This window comes from Pleurodeles waltl, chromosome 10 (assembly GCF_031143425.1).
Source record: "Pleurodeles waltl isolate 20211129_DDA chromosome 10, aPleWal1.hap1.20221129, whole genome shotgun sequence".
Classification (NCBI taxonomy): Eukaryota; Metazoa; Chordata; class Amphibia; order Caudata; family Salamandridae; genus Pleurodeles; species Pleurodeles waltl.
In genome coordinates, this window is record NC_090449.1 from 180,144,273 (window position 1) to 180,152,922 (window position 8,650).

General features: G+C 44.5%; 1 protein-coding gene across 1 annotated transcript in view; it reads left to right on the forward strand.

The window, feature by feature from the left end:
- The window catches only part of CCZ1 (CCZ1 homolog, vacuolar protein trafficking and biogenesis associated), a 223,559-nt gene that overhangs the window by 151,070 nt on the left and 63,839 nt on the right, over positions 1–8,650 (forward strand). Inside the window, 1 exon segment of the mRNA XM_069210148.1 lies at positions 6,424–6,457. Within this exon segment, the coding sequence (XP_069066249.1) occupies positions 6,424–6,457 (34 nt within the window).

Genomic DNA, 8,650 nt, shown 5'->3' on the forward strand with positions numbered 1-8,650 from the left:
ATCTCTGCTTACCGAATTATTTGAATATCAGGATGTGTGCTTGTATTAACACAAACTGTTTTTAAGCTCCTGCACTAAAGGGGCACCTTTCTCCAGTGGATCTTGCTTTATCCTGTCTACTTCATGCAAGATCTTGATAGCTTTTGAGCACAACCATGAGGACACATTTTGTTGCTGAAGTTGAGTATTCCAACTCATTTGTACTTTAAATTTATTTCTGAAGGATCTGGTTCATACCTTTACTTGTGTCAGGACCTCACCTTTACATGTTTGTTACCAAAGTAAAAGGAGTAGCACTTTAGTTGTACACCATCACCAACAGAGCCGAGATTTATGTTGGTGAACATCTAAAATGTGTAGCACACCTGTCAAGAAACGTTGAAAGTTTTTGTTATACATACAAGGGAGCACCCCATGTCTGGTTCAGGTAAGTCCCACACAAAGATGAGAGGTCTTACTACTGGATATTTCAGTGAAAAGCCCAGTAAGTGTTTGGAGTTGAAAGGTTTCTACACTTCCTGACCCCTGCACTCCACCCCATCACAGCCCTACAATGAAAGCCTTGACTGCCACCATCTGAATCCACTGAGTAGGGGCAAACCAAGACTGAATCCGTACAAAAAAAAATTGCAACTCTAAATGACCCTTGCAGTTCCAATGTATGACATCCCCCTATGTACACCAGACCTAGAAGGATGACCTGTGTCAAATAAGTCACACTAGCAGAGCAGGGATTGGAAATCATGCACACCGTAGCAAACCATAGCCAAGACTCTGATGCTCCAGCTATAGCCTGTTGCTACCCAGACTGATACATGCTGCCTCCTGACCATCTCCTGGAGAATAATCCGCATAGGTCCAGAATTAGTTTTCTGAATCTCCTCGATGGGTCCCTTAACACCACACAGGACAATTATAGAAACTAGGATTATGTGGAAACTTGACTCAGCCCAGCCACCACCACATTGTTCACTTCTTTGGTGCGGATCATTGAAGCAGTAGCTTCTCAATTCAAAGACCTTCCAAAAGATTACCTTCCTCTGTCAGCTTATGGGAGCAAGTGCCCATCTTACGGATAAGAAAAGCTTTTATAGTTACATTCCTCATCGTACTACCAAAGTATACCCTCAAAACAGAGGATTCAAGTGCGAAGAGTGAGAGCCATCAGTCTCTGATCATATACCCAGAATGGGCCGATTTTAAAATGTTTGCACCACCTGTCACCAAATTCTCTGGTGTGTACATGCATGGTGGATAGCCTGTGTTCTGGAGTGCTGGAAACCATCCACCAGTACATGTGAATCCTAGGCTCTGATGTTGGGACCTGTTAGGTAAACAGTTGAGTCAAGTCTCCACCAGACTGGTGTGTAGTGTAATAATGGTCCCAAGTAGTGTTGCCTGTGAAACCATAAACAGCTTTTCTTCCTGTTGAAACAAAAGAAAAGTGAAGAGAAAGATTAAATCTGTTTCAGTACCTGCTGTGTCTCTAGCCTAATTATGATCATTAAACAATAACTTCACATTCAGGTTTACCTTGCCCCGGACCAGAAGTCATGTCCGTGCTGGGCTATTTGAAAAGCTGGGAGTTCCAGAAGGTGGTTTATTTACCTATTACTGAAGTAAGGGGATAGCTCTGAGGTAGGTTCTAAATTCATACCTTGTGATTTCTAAGTCCAAAGTTTGTGATGATGTGCATTTTGAGATTTTTGATACAGAACTCAAAGTCAACAAAGGTCAGGGATACGCCTACATGTGCAAGGTCACCTGATCCTAGCAGGCTGCATGGGGCAACCAGTGATCGAAGAAATAGTAGTCCAATATAGTAAGGTTCTGGAGGATACCCACTGTTATCTTTAGAATGACCGACTGAAGAGAAAGACTTTGAATTGAACTGAAAATGGAACGAGACATAGTAACCTTTAGGATTCTCTTGTGTTCTTTTCAAATTGTTAAGTATATACCCTCCACATCCATTGAAATCAGAAATTCTTACGGATTGATCAGGGGAAAATTATTTGTAATGTTCCCATCTTGAAATATATAGTTTCTACTTAGACTTTTACCCATTTTGGATTTACAGTCAAACACTGCGCCACCCCCCCCCCCAAAAAAACAACCTCTTCTGAGAATCTTTGAAGCTAGAATATTCTGCAACAGGACCCTTGTAGGAAGCTGGCTTGGCTTATAGTGGGTACCTTGTGGTACTTACACCCTGTGCCAGGTCCAGTTATCCCATATTAGTATAATAGAGGTGTTTCTAGCAGCTTAGGCTGATAGAAGGTAGCTATGGCAAAGCAGCTTAGGCTGAACTAGGAGACATGCAAAGCTCCTACTATACCACTTATATCATATAGCACAATATCGTAAGAAAACACAATACTCAGAGTTACTAAAAATAAAGGTACTTTATTTTAGTGACAATATGCCAAAAGTATCTCAGAGGATACCCTCACTTAGGAGGTAAGTAATATACACAAATTATATGTACACAAACCCAAAACAGGTAAGTAACAGTAAGAAAAGTAGTGCAAACAATGTAGAATCACAATAGGATGCAATAGGTAGACATAGGTCTAGGGGCAACACAAACCATATACTCCATAAGTGGGAATGCGAACCACGAATGGACCCCAGACCTATGGGAGCTTGTAGAGGGTCGCTGGGACTGTAAGCAAACAGTAAGGGTGTCCAAGATACCCCACCCCAAGACCCTGAAAAGTAGGAGTAAAGTTACCCTACTACCCCAGAAAGACACAATAGTCGTGATAGGGGGACTCTGCAAGAACCACAAGCACCAGTAAAACACTGAAGACGGATTCCTGTATGTGTGGACCTGCAAGGCAAGGGGACCAAGTCCAAGAGTCGCCATAGTGTCCAGGGGGGGCAGGAGCCCAGGAAACCCCGGATGAAGGTGCAAAAGGGCTGCCTCCGGGTGGATGAAGCTGAAGATTCTGCAACAACGAAAAGGGCTAGGAACTTCTCCTTTGGATGGAAGATGTCCCACGGCTTGCTGGATGTTGCAGAAGTGTTTCCACGCAGAAATACCGCAAACAAGCCTTGCTATTGCAAGGGTCGCAGTAGAGGTTTTTGGGTGCTGCTGGGGACCAGGAAGGACCAGGATGTCGCCCCTTGGAGGACGAGACAGAGGGGGCACTCAGCAACTCGGAGAGCCCCCCCGCAGAAGCAGGCAGCACCCGCAGAAGTACCGGAGCAGGCACTTGGAAGTTCTGTGAAACCAGAGTCACAAAAGGAGGGTCCCACGACGTCGGAGTCCAACTCAGAGGGTTGAGCACTGTAGGACGGAGTGCTGGGGACCCAGGCTAGGTTGTGCACAAAGGATTCGTTGGAGAAGTGCACAGAAGCCGGAGCAGCTGCAAATCACGCAGTACACAGGTTTGCAGTCTGGCGTGGGGAGGCAAGGACTTACCTCCACCAAACTTGGACTGAAGGATCACTGGACTGTGGGGGTCACCTGGATCCAGCTCCTGTGTTCCAGGGACCACGCTCGTCAGGATGAGAGGGGACCTAGAGGACCGGTGATGCAGTCTTTTGGTGCCTGCGTTAGCAGGGGGAAGATTCTGTCGACCCACAGGAGATTTCTTCTTGGCTTCCAGTGCAGGGTGAAGGCAGACAGCCCTCAGAGTATGCACCACCAGGAAACAATCGAGAAAGCCAGCAGGATGAGACGCTACAATGTTGCTGGTAGTCGTCTTGCTACTTTGTTGCGGTTTTGCAGGTGTTCTGGAGCAGTCAGCGGTCGATCCTTGGCAGAAGTTGAAGAGGGAAGTGCAGAGGAACTCTGGTGAGCTCTTGCATTCGTTATCTGAAGAATACCCCAGAGGAAAGACCCTAAATAGCCAGAAAAGGAGATTTGGCTACCAAGAAAGGTAAGAACCTATCAGAGGGGGTCTCTGACGTCACCTGCTGGCACTGGCCACTCAGAGCAGTCCAGTGTGCCCCCAACACCTCTGAATCCAAGATGACAGAGGTCTGGGACACACTGGAGGAGCTCTGGGCACCTCCCCTGGGAGGTACTGGTCAAGAGGAGTGGTCACTCCCCTTTCCTTTGTCCAGTTTCGTGCCAGAGCAGGCCTGGGGGATCCCTGAACCGGTGTAGACTGGGTAATGCAGAGATGGGCACCATCTGTGCCCATCAAAGCATTTCCAGAGGCTAGGGGAGGCTACTCCTCCCCAGCTCTTCACACCTATTTCCAAAGGGAGAGGGTGTAACACCCTCTCTCAGAGGAAATCCTTGGTTCTACCTTCCTGGGCCGGGGCTGCCCAGACCCCAGAAGGGCATAATCCTGTCTGAGGGGTTGGCAGCAGCAGCAGCTGCAGTGGAAACCCCAGAAAGGCAGTTTGGCAGTACCCTGGTTCTGTGCTAGAGACCCGGGGGAGCATGGAATTGTCCCCCCAATACCAGAATGGTATTGGGGTGACAATTCCATGATCTTAGACATGTTACATGGCCATGTTCGGAGTTACCATTGTGACGCTATACATAGGTAGTGACCTATGTATAGTGCACGCGTGTAATGGTGTCCCCGCACTCACAATGTTCGGGGAATTTGCCCTGAACAATGTGGGGGCACCTTGGCTAGTGCCAGGGTGCCCACACACTTAGTAACTTGGCACCTAATGTTCACCAAGTGAGGGTTAAACATATAGGTGACTTTTAAGTTACTTATGTGCAGTGAAAAATGGCTGTGAAATAACGTGGACGTTATTTCACTCAGGCTGCAGTGGCAGGCCTGTGTAAGAATTGTCTGAGCTCCCTATGGGTGGCAAAAGAAATGCTGCAGCCCATAGGGATCTTCTGGAACCCCAATACCCTGGGTACCTATGTACCTTATACAAGGGAATTATATGGGTGTACCAGTGTGCCAATGAGAATTGGTAAAATTAGTCACTAGCCTGCAGTGACAATTTTGGAAAGCAGAGAGAGCATAAACACTGAGGTTCTGGTTAGCAGAGCCTCAGTGATACAGTTAGGCACCCCACAGGGAACACATACACGGCACACTTTATGAGCCCTGGGGTCCTGCCTAGCAGGATCCCAGTGACACAAGAGCAAAAAAAAACATACACACAGTGAAAATGGGGGTAACATGCCAGGCAAGATGGTATTTCCTTCAACCCTCTTGTTATTCTCCCTTTAGGAAACAGCAACCATCGCCATCTTTCTCTTAATGACCTGAATGTATTCTTTTCTGTCTTAGCAGCGAAGGTGTGTAGGCAAAACCCCTGAATCAGGAGAACTCTTGTCTATGTTTTTCCTTCCGAAGAGTCTTTATTGTAAACCCACACAGGAGTCCCACACTAATCAATGACAGAGTAGAGCCCACTGTTCTACATTACTGAAAAAGTGGTGGGAGATTTGGAGGGGGTGAAAAATTCCGCAATGGTCCCCTCCCACTCCAGAGGCCCCTAAGCCTCGAGGCATCGGATGTATGGGGCTGGATCGGACTGTGATATTGGTAATGCTGTTGGTATCTGGCATGCTTGCGTACAGATGATTTTGGGGATGAGGAGTTTGCCAAATTCCTTTATGGAATATTTGTGGGCTCAAACGTTTGTGGTCTAGGAAAGGAATACCAAGTATGACAGCCTTTTGTACCATAGCCACCTTTCATTGCCTAATTTATACTTGGCTGTAAATTATGTTCCTGTAACCAGGACGGCTGACCTGATGGCTTAAGTAGCATCTATAATTCTATTCACAATTATTTCAATAAAGTAGCTAGGCATTCTACTTTTTCTCTGTATCCTTCCCACTTTCATTCTTTAACCCCCGTTATTATTGTGGTATTTCTCTATTGTTTATAATGTTATCTACTGTCGAAGTTTTATTTCCCTTAGAAGCAACTGGGGTATGTATTTCCTTTGCCCACTGTAATGAATAGCTGTGCCCTGAGCTGTAGAGCATCTGGTGACAAGTGTGATCTGATCCAAGTGTTTCACTTCTCAGAGGAGGATAGATATTGATTGCCACCTGTTGTTAGATGGATCGGTACGTAATACAGACAGTGTTGTTTTCCAGTTAGGGGCGAGACTTTCTTAAAGGCTGTTGTGTTGAGAGCTTTTTGGTGATGTTTTATTAAATGGCTCCTCACATCACGCCAAGTACGCCTCAAAGCAAGAACTTGTCTTGTGAACTTGGATAGTGTAAATGTTGAAGGCGGATATGCCATTTGCTCATTAAATAAAATAAATACAAGCATGGTACTTTAGCTTTTTATGTAAATCGTGGTAATGGCTAATATGGAACTGGTTTTTGCAGTTCTAATTAAATGTATCCAAGCAAAAAATGTATACAATTCTCTTGGACCTTAATGAATTTAACGGCTTTTATACACTGGCTGACGAAAATCAATATCAGTTTCACTCAAGCCGCAAACTTTTCTTTTTCGTTTTATTTTGCAGGCTATGAGTGCAGTTGTGTGTTTTATGGTTGACGGTAAGCATAAGCCACTCTATTTTATTATACATGAATCTTGTGGATTTTATGGGGCGTGTGCTACAAGTGGCGCTTGAGTCTTTTTCAGATTGCTCTGCTGCCTTGCTTGCACAGCGACTCATGGTTTGCACCTGTTTTCTCGAACATTGCTTCCTCTTGACAGCCTCAAGTGGACAGTGCTTTTTCAGTCCTTGTATCAGTTTCATTTACTGTATAATTGTTGATGAATAATCCGTTTGTACAGCACAACATGCAAGCAGAGAATAACCACATGACCATTCTTGGCACTCAATCAACGGCCGGTGCTGAAACCAGAAACTACACCTTAACATTTTACTTATTAGCGTTGAATATCTGTTTTTTTCAACCAAACATTCTAGTTGCCTCTATTTGCGATACCACCAAGATGCACAGAGGATCAGGTTGGTGACTCCTGTGCCACGGTCCCAGAAAGTGAGTGAATCCAGCTCAATCAGTACTTCCTTGTCTGCTTAGTAAGCAACTGAATTATTACCAGATTGGGGAACTCTCTTAAGATGTGATCAAGAGTTTCTACGGTGAATACCATTTTAGGTCAAGAGACCCCTTCCGAAATTGTTCTGTTAAATAGAAGTACTCGGTGACTACACATTTGCTTGAAGCGCACGTTAAAACATGCATGGTTTTAACATCATCTGTTTTTTTTTAAACAAAGTAATTGATTAGCCTAATTTGTAAGTTTGGTAGCTTCCATTATGTATGGATTTAGTTTTTACTATTACTGTCTTTGTGTTTCATGTGCCTTGTTAAATTAAAACTTAATGTGTTACTAAAGTTCCCCATTATTGCCTTTCTGTTTTATTGCTGTGGCAAAGATTGTGATATGCATGTATTTCAGTATGCACCTCAAAACGTTTTGAATATTTGTTGAATCCCAGGAATAGTTTGATACCCATTATATCTCAGTGATTGTTTGTATTTATGTAATGCATATTCACCATTTCCAGTGGCACATTTCTGTAGTTTGCCTCTAGTGGCGTAATGTTCTAATAGCCTTATAGCCCTTCGTAGCTGAGCTATACCAGCAATTAAAGTCCCACTCCGTTGTTAAAAGCCCGAGTCGAACGCTGGAGCGGGCCTGTAATGGCTGGTATAGCCCACTACAGCAGGCTCTAAGGCAGAGGTCTTCAGACTGGGGGGTGGGCCCCCATAGGGGGTCCTCAAGTGATCTCAGGGGGGGTGCCAAACTCTGGCCAAAATAAATATTATACAGATAACATGCGATTGTTTTAAGCAGAAGCATGTTATTGCAGTTTTAAAAAGGTAACAGTACTTAACTGCAATGTTTTAAATAGGTTTAGACCATATATAAACATTGCCATCTTTCAAAAATAATTGTGAAAAATTCGGAGGGGGGCCCAAAGATTTTATTTTCAATTGGGGGGGGCGCAGCATTAAAAAGCTTGAAGACCACTGCTCTAAGGCTTTGTTAGAGCATTGGAATGTTGGGATCTCCATTGAAAACAATGGAGTGCTCTGAGCTTCGCATTGCCGGTAGACTCCCGGAGCTCCATCATTCCAGTGTTTTGTTCACAGCTTTTGCTGTGAACAAAGGCCTCATGAAGCCCAGGGGATTTTAATCCCTGTGGGCTCACTGAGGACTTTGTTTTATTTATTAGAACATTCTGCCCTCTAGTGGCAGAATGTTTTAATAGCCTTATAGCGCTCTGTAGCTGGCTATGCCAGCATTAAAGTCTCGTTCCACTGTAAAAATGCCCTTGACTTCGGCTTGGGCCATTCACGCTGGAGCGGGCCTTTAATGGTCGGTTGAGCCTGATATGTCAAGCTATAAGTCTATAAAATGGTCCCAGGGTGCATGCTTGATGCTTTCCCTTTATATACTACACATCAGAACTATGAGGGTTTAGTGGATATTTACTATTTGTGGTGCAAAAACCTGCTGCATTCCACACAGTACGTGATTTTGCAGTTTTCGATGCTAACTGCTGGTATAGCCCCCACAGGGCCCTGGTATATAGAAAATTAAAAAAAATTAGAAGAAATGCTTGCTGTATTAAGGGTGTTTATATTCTGCTCTACACACTGTTGAATTTACCTGCCAAATAATGTCAGCAGCTAAGATATGATGAAGAGTGCCCTTAAACGGCCAGACTTCAATATGATATAAAAAGCTGGATTAATGGTGCTCGTTGA